The sequence below is a fragment of the Taudactylus pleione genome, unplaced genomic scaffold (assembly GCF_031769625.1).
Source record: "Taudactylus pleione unplaced genomic scaffold, aTauple2 ptg002708l, whole genome shotgun sequence".
In the NCBI taxonomy this organism is placed as follows: domain Eukaryota; kingdom Metazoa; phylum Chordata; class Amphibia; order Anura; family Myobatrachidae; genus Taudactylus; species Taudactylus pleione.
The window spans coordinates 20,001-38,331 of NW_028287084.1; the positions used below are offsets into that span (position 1 = coordinate 20,001).

An 18,331-nucleotide genomic window follows, 5' to 3' on the forward strand; every position below is an offset into this window, starting at 1 on the left:
TGGACCTCACCGGAGGTGTAAGTATTGGCAAATACCAGTGGATTTTTTGTTTGTATCACATGGGGATAAATGGGGGCCAACGTACCAACCAATCATCTCCTGTCATTTTTCAAACACAACCTGTAACATGCAGTTAGGAGCTGGTTGGTTGGTGCTCTCTCTCTCCAAGACTTAGTACATAGACCACTTTCTCTCTCTCCAAGGTTCGATACACCTCTCCCTCTGTCTGTTTAAACCCAGTAACACACTGTTAGTGCCATTTGACCGATATGTTCTTATGGATTGCCGATACCTTAGCCACCTCTGTAACCATAGAAACAATCTGTGCAATCCAGACTTTAAAGGGTACAATAAGGGAATGCATTAATGCCTGTACAGGCTCTCTTCAAACTCAGGCTCATGCATATTGAGAACAAAGGAAACCCTTTAGAAAGTGCTCCAGAGTTGAGGGAGAGGGAGTTGGGGCAGTCTTGTCCAGGTTCCAGAGCCTGTTACTACAGAAGGCCTCAGGCATTCTCTGGTTGAAGTCACCAGACACTGCTGTATATTTCATAGCCAGATGGTAGGGATGGCCATTAATGGTTAACCATAGATGGACCGCTGCTCGGTAAGGGAGCAGGGATGACCATCGGTGGGTGAAACTATCAATGGTTAATCATTGATGGTTTTATACCATCGAGGTTAACCAGCAATGGTATCATTGATGGTGACCAACAACAGTTAACCCACCAATGGCTATCCATACCACGTGGAACCATCAGCGCCATCTGCTGGACAGTCTAAGGGGCAGATTGCATTACATGTTTTTACACTTATTACAGTAGGCTGAATCTGCTCACACCTCCATAGGCTGCAATCAAGAATCAGCTTCTGTCAGTTGATGCGCCACTGGCTTCCTCACTATTTGAATTGACCCCTAAAGCAAACACGAGGGGCCAGATTCAAATTACATGTGAGCAGCTGCTAAAAAAAGACTTCCATGGGTTTGTGGGATGTTTCTCTGTAGCCGATTTCTGCTCAGAGCCTATGGAGGTGTAAGCAGAAATCAGGAAACTACAACTGTACTTATGATCACAGCGAAAACATATAATTTAATCTACCAGTAACAATCTTACTTTAGTTGATATCATATAATGTATATCTCATATATGCATTATGTGATATAGCCAAATAAGATATATGCGCTAAACTGCAAGCATGGATATAAGCAGTCTAACATAAGAGAAGGTATTTATTGATCAGTTACATTTGATTATGTAAAAGGACACATGGAAACAGGTTTTAAAACAGACATTTTTCTATCCTTATTTTATTTAGTTGAATTATATACATTTTGCTGCCCAGTAAATAATTTGTAGAATGTACATATTTTAAATGAAAAATAATTAAGATTTTCCTATGCAGTGCAACACAAATATAAAGGCTTCTTCCTTTGATATTCCAAGTCCAAAGTGATAGCACCTCTCATATAAATAAATTAAATGTGGATTTCCCCTGTGAATTCTACATATTTATGGAGCCTGAGTAAGGAAACTGTTCTATAGACGGACTTGCATCAGTTTGGTAAATGCTTTGTTGACAGAGAGCGTCAATAATGATCTGCATGAAAGTAAATAGAACTGGAATGGATGTACTGAGAGAAGTAATAATAATGTTACTGCTGTGAGAATTTGTAGATTTTCTTTTCTGAGTGTGCTGAAGTGGATGAGCCATAAATCAGTCTACATTTTCCATTGTATATGGTGTGTGTTTATATAACTCAATACTCCTCCACGGAAAGAAATTCTCCTTAAAAATTCTTACATGGAGGAATTACACTTCCGAAAATAATGTAGCGTGACCACTAGGGTACAGACGTTTGTGATGAGTGTCAGGTCTTAAAATTCTATTTGTCAGTCAGTAGCAACATTGAATTTCCTTGTTCCTTCTGACTAGTTAGTCCATTTCAGGCATAAATGCAATTATTAAGATTAGGAGTTATTATAGTAAGCTGCAATGCTTGGCATAATGACTTATGAAGAGTGGAGATAGTTAACATCTCTGACTAAACTTCTTTTCATGACAGAAAATGACAAAAAAAAAAAAAAAGAGAGAGAGAGAGACAGACAGAGAGACAGACAGAGAGACAGACTTTTAGTTTTATCCTGTTTTCACGTTTTTGCCAATATTACAAAAATAAATGTTACATAAATTTGTGTGAAGGGGTTCAGCTTAGAAGTAAAAAATGCTATTAGTATTGTGTGGTACATACAACATGAAAAAGGATTTCCTCATCAGCGATACTCACATTTCCACCACCGATCACTTTCTCAGCAGCATACACAGACTTAGAGCAGCGAGGACAGACATCAGCTCCTCCCACTTTCTGAGCAGCCTTGGAGGGATTTGGGTTGTTTGTAGGCTGATGTCTCATGGGCCTGGAGTTGGAACGGGAACAAATAAAATTCTGACACTGACAATGTAACTTGGCCTTTTTTATGCATTGCGTGTACCACAATCTTCAGCACAGGAAACCCACCCTTTTATTTGTTTACACTTGGACCATTTTCAATTAGAGGCGAAAAGTCAGAAGTCTGACTTTTCGCCATCATTGCAGTTTTTGCAGGGGATAAAGTATCGGGCACGTGCCCGCTTATCCCCGTATTCAATTAGGAATCGCCAAAAATGGGACCCGGCAGAAAGGTAAGTATCAAAAAGTCCTGTCACTTTTTGGGGAAATCAGCCTGTCACCCCCCAAAAGATGGTCTGACATGGCGGGTCACTATGGGTACCCCCAAATTGGCCTGGTATAGGTAATTGGGTTTTTTAAATAACTAGTCCCATCAAATTTGGGGAACATGAAAATGGGTGCAAGCATATTTTTAAGTCCCTAAAGTGATTTTTTAAAATTCATCAAAAATCCCCCCCCACCCCTGAGTTTATTTTGCTAGTCTTTAAGTTTGTCCCCCAACTTTTTTTTTTTCGCCCCCAAAAAGAAGCCACTTTTTTTGGGGTGTCCTAACTTTAATAAAAAAATGTTTAACACAGATTACTTTAAGGGGACATTCCAAAGGCAGCAGGGCACTTTTTTAATTCTGCACCCCAAAACCCCAAGTCTGCACATTTTTTTGCCACCTATGCAGTGGTTAAAACTTATCACGTTTTTTTACAAAGACTTTCGCACTTGCGAAAAAAAAGTCTTAAATTGAATAAGGGGATAAGTGAAAATGGCGAAAATTACGTCATTGTCGATAAATTATCACTGATAACGGACTTTTCGCACCTAATTGAATATGGCCCAAACTTTGACATCGTTTTCTTAAAATAGGGACTTGGTAACATAATTGAGTAGATATTTGTTTTCTTTTTCCTTGTCTGTAAGCATTACATCTTAGAAAGAAAAAAAAAAAAACACCCGCAAGAGGACAAAAAAGTAGAGATATGGTAAGAACTTACCCTTGTTATCTCTTTTTCTACGAGGTCCATAGGGTCCACAGGAAACCTTGGGGTATAGGTGATGACGAAGACATCTGGGCACCAGTAAGTTAAATTTTTTCTCCCAGAATGCACCGAGGCCTCCCTCTATACCCTGCTCCCGGGCCGGAGGCTCCTCAGTTACGTAGCAAGCCAGAGGAGGATAAGAGAGAGAAGAAAGTCTGGAACACACTAGAATCACATGCTCACACAGAAGGAGGCGGAAAACAGATGATGAGAGCGAAGCCCATCTGAAGCTCAGGTGTGTCAGGGCGGGCGCCCTGTGGACCCTATGGACCTCGTAGAAAAAGAGATAAGGGTAAGTTCTTACGTTACCTCTACTTTTCTACTTCAGGGCCCATAGGAGGTCCACAGGAAACCTTGGGGATTCCCAAAGCAGTACCCTCAAGAGCGGGGACGCTCCTGCACAGAAAGGATAATCCGCTGCCTGAAGAAAGCATCCTGAGTGGCAATGGTATCAAAGGCATAATACCTCAAAAAGGTCTGGATAGAAGACCACGTGGCCGCCTTACAAAGCTGTACAGCCGAGGCAGCACGACTAGCTGCCCACGAAGGGCCTACAGACCGAGTAGAATGAGCAGTAACAGAGTGCGGGACTGGAAGGCCCTCATGAATGTAAGCCCCAGAGATAGTCATGCGAAGCAATCTAGCCAAAGTTTGTTTATTGGCTGGCCATCCTCTCTTGTGGAAACCATAAAGAACAAACAAGGAGTCAGATTTCCGAAGAGCACTGGTACGATCCACATAAATCCTGAGGGCACGTACCACTTCCAATGAGGCCTCCCCGCTGAGAGGTCTGAGGAATTAAAGGCTGGCACAATAATTTCTTCATTAATGTGGAAACTAGAGGCCACCTTAGGAAGGAACCCAGGCAGAGTTCGAAGCACTGTCCTGTCCCTATGAAAAACCAGAAATGGGGAACGACGAGAGAGCCTCTAAATCAGAAACTTTTCTGGCGGAAGCAATGGCCAGAAGAAAAGCAAACAGTCTTGGCAGTAAGCCATTTGAGATCCACTGAGCCCAGTGGTTCAAATGGAGGGTCCTAAGGACAACAGCCAAATCCCAAGGCGCTACAGGAGGGATAAAGGGAGGCTGGATACGAAGGACCCCCTGCAGAAAAGTGCGGATGTCGGGAAGAGGAGCAATCCTTCACTGGAACCACACTGAAAGGGCCCAGATATGGACCTTCAGTGTAGCAAGGCGGAGACCAAGGTCCAAACCCGCTTGCAGGAAGCCAACACTCTGGGTATTCTAAACACTTGGGGGTCGTAACCTCTGGGATGACACCATTCAGTATTTATGCCACACTCTGTGGTAAATCCTGGCAGAGGCAGGTTTCCGTGCTCTGAGCATGGTGTTAACCAGAGCTGGTAAAACCTTTGGACCTTAGGAGGGATCTCTCAAGAGCCACACCATCAAAGACAGACGACCCAGATCTGGGTAGAGGCAAGGATCCTGAGACAACAGTGTCGATGGAGAGACTCAAGGCCACACTGGAGCCACCAGCAGGACCATTTCTCCCTCTTGTTTGAACTTCTGAATTACCTGAGGAAGGAGGGAAATTGGAGGAAACAGGTACACAAACTGGAAAGTCCACTTGACTGACAGCATCCACCAAGAGAGCACTGGCATCTCTTGTTCTGTACCCGTACTGAAGCAGCTTGTCATTTAGTCGAGGGGCCATGGAGGTGCACGTCTGGAAGGCCCCACCTTTCCTACTAGGAGTTGAAAACACTTCTTGGTGAAGAGACCATTCCCCTGGATGCACGTCGTGACGGCGGAAGAAGTCAGTTTCCCAATTCAGAACTCCTGGAATGAACACCGCCGATATGGCTGGTAGATAGCCTTCCGCCCTTGTCAGAATGTGCAACACCTCTGTCATTGCCGCCTGACTTAGAGTTCCTCCTTGACAGTTTAGATAAGCCACTGTCACGACATTGTCTGACTGTACTTGCACGGGTTTTCCGTGACGCAACAGCCTGGCTTGCTGCAGAGCCCTGAAGACTCTGTGGTCCACCTTCCCTGAAAGGAGTGTGGACCCGTCACTGCACCCCAGCCCAGAAGACTAGCATCCGTCGTCAGAAGGACCCAGTTTGAGGTCCAAAAAGGGACGCTTCTTGGTGAGGTGAGCCGTATGTAGCCACCAGGTTAGCGACAGGCCTACCTCCAGAGAGAGCACCATCATTTGAGTCCGTATATGATTGTAATCTGTCACACTTGGAGAAGATCAATAGCTGCAGAGGCCGGGAGTGAAACTGGGCATACTCCATGTCAAATGTCGACACCATGGATCCCAGTAACTGCATTGCTGAGTGGACTGACACACGGCGATTACAAAGGCATCTGCGTACACGTGTCTGCAAAGTGAAGGAGATCTTTTCTGCTGTCAGAAAAATAATTTGCTGTTGTGAATCCAACAGGGCTCCCAGATGGAGCATCCTTTGAGACAGAATCAGTGAGGACTTTTTCCAATTTATCAACCAACCGTGTACCTGGAGCACAAATATCGTTAGGTGGTGGTGAAGTACATCTTGGGACCCTGCTTGTAGCAAGAGTTCATTCCAGGTATGGTAACAGGCAGATCCCCTGCTTCTTAGGCCTGGCAGATTTCTTGGTAGCGGATGGCCTGGGGAAAGGACTGAGTTCTAGCCTTACTTGGGGCCCAATAGGTCAGAGAGGATGAAGTCCAAACCCCCGAAGAGGCCGGTGCAGAAGGCAGACAAGCCGACTTAGCTGCTGATAAGGTATTCACAATCTTGTCCAAATCAGGGCCAAACAAGACTTTACCATCATAAGGCAAACATTCCAACCCCTTCTTGGATTCCGCATCAGCTCTCAAAGAACGGAGCCACAGAGAATGGTGAGCAACAATGGCCGCCGAAGAAACCCTTGCATTTAGTAGGCCAATATCAAAAGCTGATGAATCTCTGAGATGTCCCACCAGATTCAGCTGTTCCCTGGTAGCATTAGAGGCTAAGGATGTTTCATGGCTATTAGTTCAACATTACATGGCTCGAGCCACTCAGCAAATGGCCATAGCTGGTCTGCACGTAGCCCCCAAAAGGAAATAAACAGATTTAAGGCATACCTCTACCTTCCTATCTGTAACATCCTTCATGGACGACAGGGAAGGCATAGGAATCGTTGCACTTCTTACCAAGTGTGTGACATGGGAATCCACCACCGGTGGAGTCTCCCATTTGGAAAAACAATTCTCAGCAAAAGGGTAAGCAGAGATTAGACGCTTCTGCGGTTGATACTGCTTTCCAGCCATTTTCAAGCTACCGCCAAGTGATTCACCAATTGGTCAGACAATGGGAACGTAGCCTCAGTCACCTTTTCTTCCATGAAATATGCATAGCTAGATTTAGGCACAGGAGGCTCATCCTCCTCAATGATCAGGGCTGCTTTTACAGCTTGTATTAGAGTCAGTCTCATCCAGAAGCAGTCCATCATCAGATGACACATGATCATCATCATCCCATACAGTAGATTGCGAGGATAGCAAGACCCTTTCGGCTGGTCTACTGATATACGTCAACAGGACGCACCTATCAGTTGCACCCTGCAATATAGCAGGAACTGTATTAACCCACAGAGGGGGCAACACCTGTGAAGGTGTGGGAAGTTGCAGCAGGTTTTGCATTGGCAAAAGGTACTGTTGTTGAAAACTGAACTGTGGATAGTTCAGTTAGGCTAAACGCCCTGCAATGGTTGTTAGTGCTTTTGTAAAGCACTCCCATGGCGGCTCCTGCTGAACAGCAAAGCCTCAGAAGGACCCGGGGCAGTGTAAGACCGGAAACATAGCCACTGAGGAGTTATGTCCCCTGCCCCTAACACCTCTGTACATTTTTTTTTACAGAGCATTTAATAGGGGTTAACTTAGTCATATCACTCTCACTGCCAGACATAGTAAAGAGGATCACTTAACAGAGAAGGAGTCTCAGCTGTGACTTGTGCCACACCCAGGGCCGCCATCAGGGGGGGACTGCCGGTACTCGAGTACCGGGCCCGGACACTGGCAGAACGGGAGGGGGCCCGGGCCTGCTCCTGCAACATAGTCCCCCGCACTACCCCCTTGAGTGAAAAGGGAGTGGGGCGCTGCTACCAATCTGAGAAACCCCTCCCTCTCCTACTTCCTTCACGATTCCCCTACTTCTCTCTTCAGTCGGCTTGAAATGGGGGTGGAGCCAGTGTCAAGCCCCGCCCCCGAACACCCGCGAATCGCATCGTTCCTTAGGGGCGGGGCCTAATAATGCAAGATGCCCGCCACCCATTAGCAACCAGTTGCTGTGCAGAAGTGTGAGTAATAAATATGTTTGTGTATGTATGTGTTAGTGTGTATATATGGGTATGTACTGTGAAAACAGACAGTGCTAGCATACAGTCGCAAACAAGGGCAGAAAACAATAATACCTGCACTTAATGGCACTGCCTTAAGTCAACTACAGAGACTAAAGTTGGCCATCCACTATACAATTTTCTGTCAGATATCTGTTCAATTTGGCTGGTTGGAATGAAAACCTGGTAATGTATGGGAGCAAATGACAGTCAGTCAATCATTTGGTTTTAAACACTGATAAAAGGACAAAAAAAATTTGTTCAAATTGGTTACATTTGTGTGTTTTAACCAATTTGTCTGAACAACCATTTTTGGCTATTTTCCAGTGTTTGTGAGCAAATGGACGATTTTCATTTGCTCCCATACATTACCAGGTTTTCATTCCAACCAGCCAGATATCTGACAGAAAAGTGGATGGCCAGCTTTAGTGTCTAGTAGGACAAAAGTTCTACATACACTGACCACCAACCAGAGGAGAGCTATGTAGGGGGACCCATACTCCGCACTGCCTGTGGAGATCAGCGACACACAGCCAGGAGAATAACTGACGAACTCATGGGGAGGCGGAGCCGGAAACAGGAAGCTGTCACAGATAAAGCCAGACCACAGTGGAAAGGTGTGTTCAGCAGCGGGGAGGAGCCGCTGTTAGGCAGGGTAGCCAGTGTGTAACCCCTGGGATGCTGGAGTGTTCAGCAGAAATCTAGTCCCAAGTGGCTTAGTGTGGACGCAGGACTCCTTGCCTGGCCACACTTGCTGTCATCCCCAGGGTGTCCCTCATCCCTGGAGGAAAAAGACTGAGTCTCGGAACGCACCACCACAGTGAGTGTCGCTTACCTGCACCCCGTAGCGTCCAGCCGCAGTCTAGGATTCCTCCGGGGTTCCTGCTAGCCAAAACCCCTGAGGCCCGCCGAGAGGCACGGATCAGTACCGGTGTCTCAGCACCAGCGGGGTGATGATGCAGCTGTGCGAACTTCCACTGGACTGTTCACGCTGACCGCACTTAGAAAAAACTTGACATTTTCAAGGCTGTTAGTAACAGCCCCACTGCAATACAGTGACCCAATTCCGGCCGGGCACCAAACGAAACTGAGGAGCCTCCTGCCCTGGAGCGGGATATAGCGGGAGTCCCCGTTGCATCCTGGGAGAAAAAAAATGTAACTGCATGGTGACCGGATGTCTTAGTCATCACCTATACCCCAAGGTTTCCTGTGGACCTTCTATGGACCCTGAAGTAGAAATAGTACTTTATTGGAGGTACTTTATGTAATATTTTAGAACTCATGGGGCTTACTTACAAAGGGGTCGGGTTGTAAAACCAAACACTTCTTTTCGTGTTTCTTCACAATATTTAAAAGGATAGTGCTTTTACTAGCTGTGTTTTCCTAGTAAAAGCACTGGTCTTTTAAATAATGGGCATAAACACAAATCCATCATCCTAGAGTGTACCCAGCTTTAGGGTCACTCAGGTGGCAGATGATGAAAACATCACAACCGATGGACTGTGTGCATAGCGTACAACTCAGGCCCTTAACACATTAAATATATAAAGAGCAGAAACATCTTGAAACTTACTCTTCAGGTCGGATGCCCAAGCTTTCTCCACGGTCCATACTTAGAGTACCTGCTCCCTGCCCAAATCCATATCCTTTAGGCCCATACTTTTTTCCATAGCAGGACTTACAGTAGATCTCATCCGCATGAATAGCAACTGTGGTACTATCCAGATTCTTCTTACATACCACTGAGAGAATAAAAAGATTATTGGATAAGCATGTGAATCAGTAACATCTAATACTATAGGACAAGCAATGATCAGGTAAAGCAAAACAATATTTCTCTCTGGTGAACCATACTGAAGAGGTAATACATGGGTGGCGTGTCAATTGGTTTGTTCAGATAATTAAGATAAAATTATAAATTAATGATTTTGGTTTATTAGATTCAGTAGACATTGCAAAAAGCCCTGCCGGACATCGGGCAACCAGGGTTCATATTCGGCTGGCTCTAATATTGCACAGCAATTCTACATATGTGTACAAAACGATTCTGCAGAGATATGGGGAGGCCATGTCCACGGCTCTGAAACACAACTTTGCTTTGTTGGCAGCATAAAATGATGCAACTACCAGCATTGGTTGCTGGACTGTGCCCCTCAGGTAGAAGAGGCCAACATATGTACATGTTCCCAATAAACTATATTGCATGGAAAGGTAAACATTAGAAAATGCACAGATGTATGCCACACACAAATATTCTTGGTTACCCGATGAAACTAAAAGGACTCAAGGCTCAGGATCCGAATGAAAGATTGACAATGAATAGACAGTCAATAGGTGGACCGGGACCAAAGGTTGACAGTTTATTTTTAAGGTTAGGGTTAGGCACTTGGGGGTGTGTAAAGCCACGTATACACTAGATAATATATTGGAAGTTTTGAATGATAAAGATATCACTAATCGTCCGCAATATCGTCCAGTGGATATGCCGTCAACGACCTGCTATGCACGCTCCCGCTGGTAGTTGGCGACGTTGCTCATCGCCCGAACCTGCTGTCCAACCTGACAATATTGTCAGGTTGTGCAGGTTCTGGGATGTTGGAGAGTGCCGGCACTGAATGATATTGTTAATGATATCGTTCAGTGTGTGTGCTCAATGTCATTAACGACACTGAGCACACCACTGCCGGGGACACGCTAAACTAGATCGCTCATGGAGCTAATAGTTTAGGCTGCCGGAGGGGACGGTTATGGTTAGACACTAGGAGGAAGGTTAAGGTTAGGCTAGGGTTACTGTAGGTTTAGGCACTAGAGGGAGGGTTAGGGTTAAATACCACACCCTCAAAGCTTATCGTGGCAGACAGCAATATAAGTTTTCAAGTTTAAAGCTGACAAACCACTTCTGTGTCCCTAAGCTTGGTTGTTCCAGGTCTGCCTTACCTACAACCCACACTGATTTTCTGTTTTCTGAGAAAATATTGATTGGCACACTACCCTAACTAAATCACAGATGACACACCCACGGTGCCAACAAGACTGCTTTATAAGCAAAACAACAGTTAATTTCCAAGATCTCAGGTTACTAGATAAAGTATATAAATCCAGACAGACATGAAAAAACTACACAAGATATATAGTTGTAATGCAGTTGGTTCACTTGCATGCTGCATAGTAAAAACTATAGACTTGTAACATACATGATAACCATCTCCAATGCAACCATGTTGTACTGTAAGTGTAAATTAGATTGAGTAGATCAGAGGACACATTTACAACCAGCAGAAGATTTTCCAGCATATATTGTGGAATGAGCATATTAAGCATGCTTTGCCATTATACAGTGGTTATGGTCTTGTTAATATCGCAATATTAACAATAAATATTCAAAGTGGAAATCACCTTTTCATTATGTAATGAGGCATGAGAGCATGTCTACATGTAACAATTCTCTCTGGTATACCACTAGGTGCTGCTATAATAACCCATAGTCCTAGTTTCTTCCATAAATGGGCAATCACTGACAAGTTTTACATGACATCAGCCATGTGTAATATAAGGTGTTTCCTGTGTTTGTAGAAGAGGCTTGTCCCAATCTTCTAGTGCTTTCTTATTGTAGTGTGCGAGTCATTTATATGCAGCTATCTGTAAGGCACTGGTAAATAATGCATAACACTTCATTAAAAATACATTTAATAAAGATTATATATTTATAACATTGACACAAATAAAGATCAGAGGAAGTATGACACATTTCAGTTCTTTCCCTTAAAATATGTCATGTTATCAGCTTAAACAAGGATATGATATGAAGGGGATGTAGTCATGAGACCGGCGCGTGCGAGGTCTCTATCCCGTTGCTGGAATCCAGACAAGGGAGTTAATATAGGCATCGAAATACCGACGCCTATCTTAATCCTGATGCCAAAATCCAGGTGGACGCCAGCCCGAATGAAGGTAAGCAGGGGAGCCCTTAGTGGGGGAGGGGGTTAGGTTTAGGTCAGTTAGCATGATTAGCGTTAGGATTTGGGGGGGTAGGGGGTTAGGCACCCCTAGGGGGAGGGATAGGGTCAGGCACCACTGGGAAGGGGGGGGTGTTAGGTTTATGAACTAACGGGGAGGGTTACGGTCAAGCTACAAGAAGGGAGGGTTAGGGGGATAAGAGGGGAGGGTGAGTATACTTATCCGACCCCTGACTGGATACCAACTATTGGGATGCCGCTGTCGGTATTGTGACAGGAGGCATCCCGACAGCCGACATTACATACCCATTCAGATATGAAGTATGATACTTATAGTCTGAAGGAGCTCCAACAGCAACATGTGATAGAATAAATCAATTATGAATTGTTACACTGATCATTATTTGCATGTTTGAACTGATTCATTTAGAAATGCATTTGACACCAGTCTTTCTGCAACTCTATGACAAAGTTTTAAGGTGACATATTAGGCTGCAGCTAATATCTTTCCAAACCACACTCCAATCCATCTAAAACAAGCCCTTTAGAAAAATGACCCACAACCTTTTCTGACATGTGAAAATCTAGACGATGCCATGGAAATTGGGACTGCTGCTATGCATGCAGAAGTGGCTACAGTATTTTTGTCCTATCCTGTTCATTGCATAATTTGGGGACATACATACTGCCAGGAGTTGGAGATCAACAGCAAATGTGCTCTGACTTTAATCAAATAAGTCTTGATGAAGAAAGGGACAGAGTAATAATGAGGGAAATTAGAAACTAAACAACTGAAGCCATCCTCTAGTCTAGGGTGATTGTCTTGTAACAAAACAGACGCAACAATGGTACATGGAGAACAATTAGTAAATGGAAAGGAAATGATCACATACAAGGGTATTTCCTCTTAAAGTACTGTCACATTTGGGAACAATATTGTATACTTAACGTCTTCTGGACATAACCAGGCTGCTGTCTTCTTCACTTCCTGTGTTTTTACCCGTCTACTAACTCTGCATGCAATGATTTAAATACCAGGGATGAAGTGATAATATCTACATATTATGCACACAGTTATCAGCATTGTCTTGTTATACTATGCTTATATGAGTAGTATGTACAAGATTTATTACATGATGTATGCAGACCCTCCAACAACACCAGTAGTGAATGAACCGGGAAGTCTGGGAAAAAAGCATTTTATACCAGGTGCAAGGGGTCATGTTGGCACATCTGACTATATATTACAGCTGCTGAACAACAAGACTTTCAGGGGTGTGGTATACAAGATAGACATTCATCATGTCGACATGGTAAAAATGTTGACATACGTAGCATGTCGACATTCATCATGTGGACACTGCTGAAATATCGACATGATAGAATGTCAACAAACCATCCCTCGTGGCCAGCGATCACTTACCTAGTCCAAACGACAGCGGTGGTTTCCAGGTCCCGACGGTCACATGTGGAGGAGTTCCGGCCCAGACATCTGACAAATGGCGTTCCAGTGAGTACTCTCCCTCTATCCCAAACATTAACCCTCCCCCTACTGCCCAATCCCAACCCTCCACCCCACAGGGCCTAACCCTAACCTCTCCCTAGAACTTAACCTTCCCATTCTACAGCCTAACCCAAATGGCAACATTCTGAGAATGTCATGATTTCAGATGTCGACATTGTGAACATGCCGACATTCCGAGGATGTAGACATGTTGCCTGTCAACATTTTAACATCCTAACAACATTGTGGTGTTAATATTAAGATTGTTGACATTGTGAATGTCGACCCAACGACTGCATCCTTTTTCATGAGGTGCAGATTTTACATATATTAATTATACTTTGCGTTTACAGTGATTGCAGTTCATTTGTATCCATGTGGACTAGGATCAGAACAGCACATCACCGTGCCCCACAGCAAAATTCAGAGAAGGGCCCAAAAGTGCATTTTTAGCCTCTCAGGGTCCCCTCCCCCTGTGTTCCTTATAATACTGCTGCTGGCTCATGTAACTAACAGAGTTAATTTTACTTTATAATTCAAACAAGACTAGGTGCCTAAAGCTGGGTACACGCTGACAGATACATTGGCCGATCAATTGATCGGCCAATATATCTTCTGCCCGTCGGCAAGTGTATACCCGCGATATGTCGGTGAACATCGGCGTTCACCGACATTTCGCATTGGCTGTGCTGCACAGCCCATGGACAGATATGTCTGCAAACACATCTATTCATCAGCAGGTATGTACGGGCGGTCTGCTGACTGCCCGTACACACACACACACACAGCGGCATCTGTGGGGAGGGGGGCGGGACACCCCCCACCTGCCTGGACACCCCCCGACACTCCTCCTGGTCGCCAGGACCCGCAGCCAGACACAGATGATGGCCGTTCACTGTGTATGAACGACCATCATCTGCAGATCACTTGATCTGCAGATATATCTGTCAGGTGTGTACCCACCTTTAATCACCTTGGTATATTGAGCAGCACCATATTATTAGTTAGCATTTATAATCATAGCAATAAACAAAGTGAAATAAATCATGCAGACAAACTTAAAGCAATAACAAGATTAGTGTATTTGGTATGGGAGTAGTACGACTCACTGCACAAGAAGCAGGATTTGTGGAAGCTGCCACCCTCACACTGTACTTCCTCTGCAAAGTAGACCGTTTTCTGGCAAACCCCACATTTCTTCCCTCCACCCCAGTTCGGCATCGTCTGCAAGGACAATAGACACAGGATAAAGAAAACAGAAATTGCAGAAGACAATGAGACATGTATTTGCATGTACATAGTAACCATTCTTCATTTATCTCACCACATTACACCACTAGATTTGGGTTCACGTCTCTCTGAAAAGACTCTGCAGGCTATGGAAAATATTAGATGCCTTTATCCGAAATATAGTACCCTTGTTGCACTACTTAATTTTAAGCATTTCTGCCAATGTGTGGATGTTGGCAAAGTTATATATTTTCAGAAAGGGAACTGATGAACAATCACATGTCACATGCTTTGCTTTTCACTGTCCCAACTTTACACTCACAAACGTTTATTATTCTGTTTCTCAACTTGTTCTTTCCCATAATGTACTTCTGAGTCTTGTGGTCTCCTGCATCTCAGACATCCTGCCCTACTAACATTTATTTCCTCTCAAAGGTGATCCTTATGTGAAACAAATAGTCATAAATATGTTTCTATATTAAAGGGCAATTCAGTACATGCAAACTGCCTCACATGTCATTATTCTGTGTTCTGAAGTAAAGATCAGGTCTGATACTATGGCCCGTGTTCAATTTGGAGCGAAAAGCTGTTTTCGCGTGTTTTTGGCCAAAACTTTTCGCCGATGACGTTATTTTCGCCTGTTGATTTTACTCCATATTTAATTTGGAAGAATTTCCACCTAGGCGGAAAGTCAATGCAATGTAACAGGCAAAAAAGATTCGCCTATGAATAGCAGGCGGAAAAAAGTGCAGAATTGGGGTTTTGGGGTGCAACGTTGCCAGAACCCCCTGCAGCCCTCAGACAGTCCCCCAAAGGTAAACTGTCAAAAATGTAAAAAAAAAAACACTTAAGAACACCCCAAAAAAATCACTTTGATTTTGGTGGCGAACAAAAAAAAAAAAAAAAGTTGGGGTACAAAGATAAAAACTAGCGAACTAGACTCTGGGGGGGTCCCCAAGTATGCCCCAGGTGTTTTTATCATTGCAGGTGCTTGCGGCAGATGGATTTTTCATGATTTTTTCAACTTAACTTTAGCAACTTTAAAATATGCTGACCCCCATGTTCAAGTACCCCAAATTTGCTGGGATAAGTTATTTTCTGCGAAAAAACCTCCATAATACTATTCTTCACCACTTATACAAAAACACTATTTAGCAGCTATTGAGCCCATTTAAAAACACCAAATACCATCAGCAAGCCAAATCGGGGGGTACCATAGCTAACCCCTATGTCAGAGCAACTTTTTTTTGGGGGGGGGGAGGGGGGGGGGAGGGTTGATTTCCCCAAATCTGACAGTACTTTCCGCTTGTTTGAGTTTCCCAGGGCCTGTTTTCACCTACTTTCAAAATGAATACAGCGATACGCGGGTGATACTTTTCCGCCTTAGTTTTTGACCACAAAAGCAGCCCCCATAAGTTTCTAAGGGGCTTCTAAATGGGGTTATGTGCTAATATCAGACTATCGGCTAGTGCCCATACTGGCACATGTGGAGCCCAACGGCCGTGCATGCACATTAGAGACCTGCCTTACTGGAGCCCGTATATCAACAAGAGACATTTGGTAAATTCCAGATTTTTAGCATTTCCTCTTGTCGTGATAAAAGATATTTAACCGGGCAAAATTCATAATATTGGTAAATATGCCACACAGGGGTCTATTTACTAAGCAGTGTTAGGAGACAGAGTGAAAAGTGATAAGTCTGTACTGTCTGTGATAAGGTGCCAGCCAATCAGCTCCCAACTGTCATTTTTCAAACACAACATGTGAGATGGCAGTTAGGAGCTGATTGGCTGGCACCTTATCACTTTTCACTCTCCTAACACTGCCTAGTAAATAGATCCCTTAGTCACCAGCACACATTTCCCATGAACATCATTTAAAAAAAAAAAAAAAAAAAACACTTGTATTGTAATGTAATTGAGATGAGTGATCTGTTTACAACTATTTTATTCAGTAGAGTTGTAGATTAAGCTGGGAAAGTACTAACCAATCAGCTTCCAATTTACATTTTGCAGGCTGTGTTTAAAAAAAAAAAAAATGAAAGTTAGGAGCTGATTAGTTGGTAATTTATTTCTCTCCCAGCTCTGATAAATACCCCCTATGTGCTTTATATAATTCTAAAGAATTTTAATGAAGAAAAAAAAAAAAAGTGTGTCAAACTATGTATATATACATAATCTGAGGAAAGTACAGTATTTATATAAGTACTCTGTATCCCGTATAGGACTGTTGGAATATAGTATAAAGTACAGCAGAATACACCACCACGCCTCTTCTGTCTGTGGCTTCAGATCTTGTACAAATCTCCATAAAAGGTAGATAGACAGCAGGGAACACAGCATTAGCAGCACATTCCTAATTCCTCCTCCTTCCTTGTGGGCAATGAGTAATAAAAGGAATGTCCAGGACTCCAGACAACTGAGGAATGCAACGCCAACCGTCTGAACATTACATAATACACATCTGCATTACAAAAGAGCAATGGAGTGTCTATACCTGTGCTACTGAGCTCACCTAAGGCTTCTGTAGGTTACTGACTGAGTTGCTGGAGTCAGCCTAGGGTTGATGTGTGAGTGAGAGAGTTCTGCTCACAGCTGCTGGCGGATGGGTTATTGGTATATAGTTCTGCTCATTTATTTTATTACAAATAGAAAATATTAATAAACTAGTTTGTTTCCTACACATGTCTGTATAACGTACCTGATTTGTGCTGCGTCTCGCTACCAGAAAGTGCTCTGCTCAGTCTCTCCTCTCTGTGCTGCCTGCTCTGCAGCTAGTAGCCGCGTATTCTCCCTCTAATAAAGTGCACAGGCTGCTGGGTGTGACCTTACAGGGGAAGAAGACAGGAAAATGCAGAAATGTGTAAACATAAAAGAGGAGGGTTAGATGCAAATGAAAGAGGGAGGGAAATGCTGGGCGGAAGGCAGTCAGGCATTAACATTTCTCTGTTACTGGTGTGGTTAGGCTGGGGAGGACCAGTGCTATATTTCAGCAGGAACCTCTCATTAGCTATGACGTAATGTCCTGGGACAAAATGTAGTTTCCATAAGATAAGTTTTATATTAAAGTCCCTTTTGAGTGCCTTCTTCTCTAAATACTATATATATATATATATATATATATATATATATATATGGGTATTTGGAGCCCAGGGCAAGTTAAAAAACCCCACCTGCCACCCGCCCTACACAAGTAGGTGCGCGGCGAAAAAGTGGGTGTGAGCCACATGCCACAAGGGGCGTGGCCACTGGACAATGGGGGTGTGGCAACATGACACACCACCATTTCTCGTCACTCTGGGAAAAGAGGTTCTAGCCTTTGAAGGCGCAGATGCAGATGGCAAAACATCTGACTTAGATTTTGCCAGAGGGTCCACAATTTTGTCCAGGTGTGGACCAAACAAAATCTCCCCGTTGAAGGGCAAGGCCTCCAGGCCCTTTTTAGATTCCTTTCTATTCCATATGCCCCAAGTAGTAGTGCCCCTCTTGCAATGACCACTGTAATAGTGCTCTTTATCAGTGGCGGAACTCCCGGAGACAATGGAGTCAGTTGCCACAGGGCACCAGCCCTGAAGGGGGCACCTGGCTCCATATTGTCACCCGGGTCCTGGCCGTTCCACCTACCGGCTTCAGTGAGTCAGTTTTCTAACTAGAGGAACGGCTCCACCACGTCACTCTGTTGGCGCCGTCGCGGACGTCACGTATCATGTGACCGCCTGCGACATAATACATGACGTCCGCCGCGACCCTGTGCCTGCCCCTTCTGAGGAGCCGAGACTCTGTCTCCGACACACTGCTGCTGGCCTGCTGTGCTGCAACTTGACACC

The 18,331-nt window shown here is 44.1% G+C and overlaps 1 protein-coding gene across 1 annotated transcript in view; it reads right to left on the bottom strand.

Moving 5' to 3' along the window:
* Positions 1-17,388, bottom strand: part of LOC148431179 (cysteine and glycine-rich protein 1) — a 24,122-nt gene extending 6,734 nt beyond the window's left edge. The window contains exons 1-4 of the mRNA XM_088466238.1: positions 17,206-17,388; positions 14,385-14,499; positions 9,389-9,557; positions 2,288-2,417 (exon numbers count right to left, since the gene is read on the bottom strand). Coding sequence (XP_088322364.1) covers positions 2,288-2,417; positions 9,389-9,557; positions 14,385-14,496 — 411 coding nt within the window. The 5' untranslated portion in view covers positions 14,497-14,499; positions 17,206-17,388. The remainder of the gene's footprint in view (positions 1-2,287; positions 2,418-9,388; positions 9,558-14,384; positions 14,500-17,205) is intronic.
* Between the last annotated feature and the right edge of the window lie 943 nt (positions 17,389-18,331).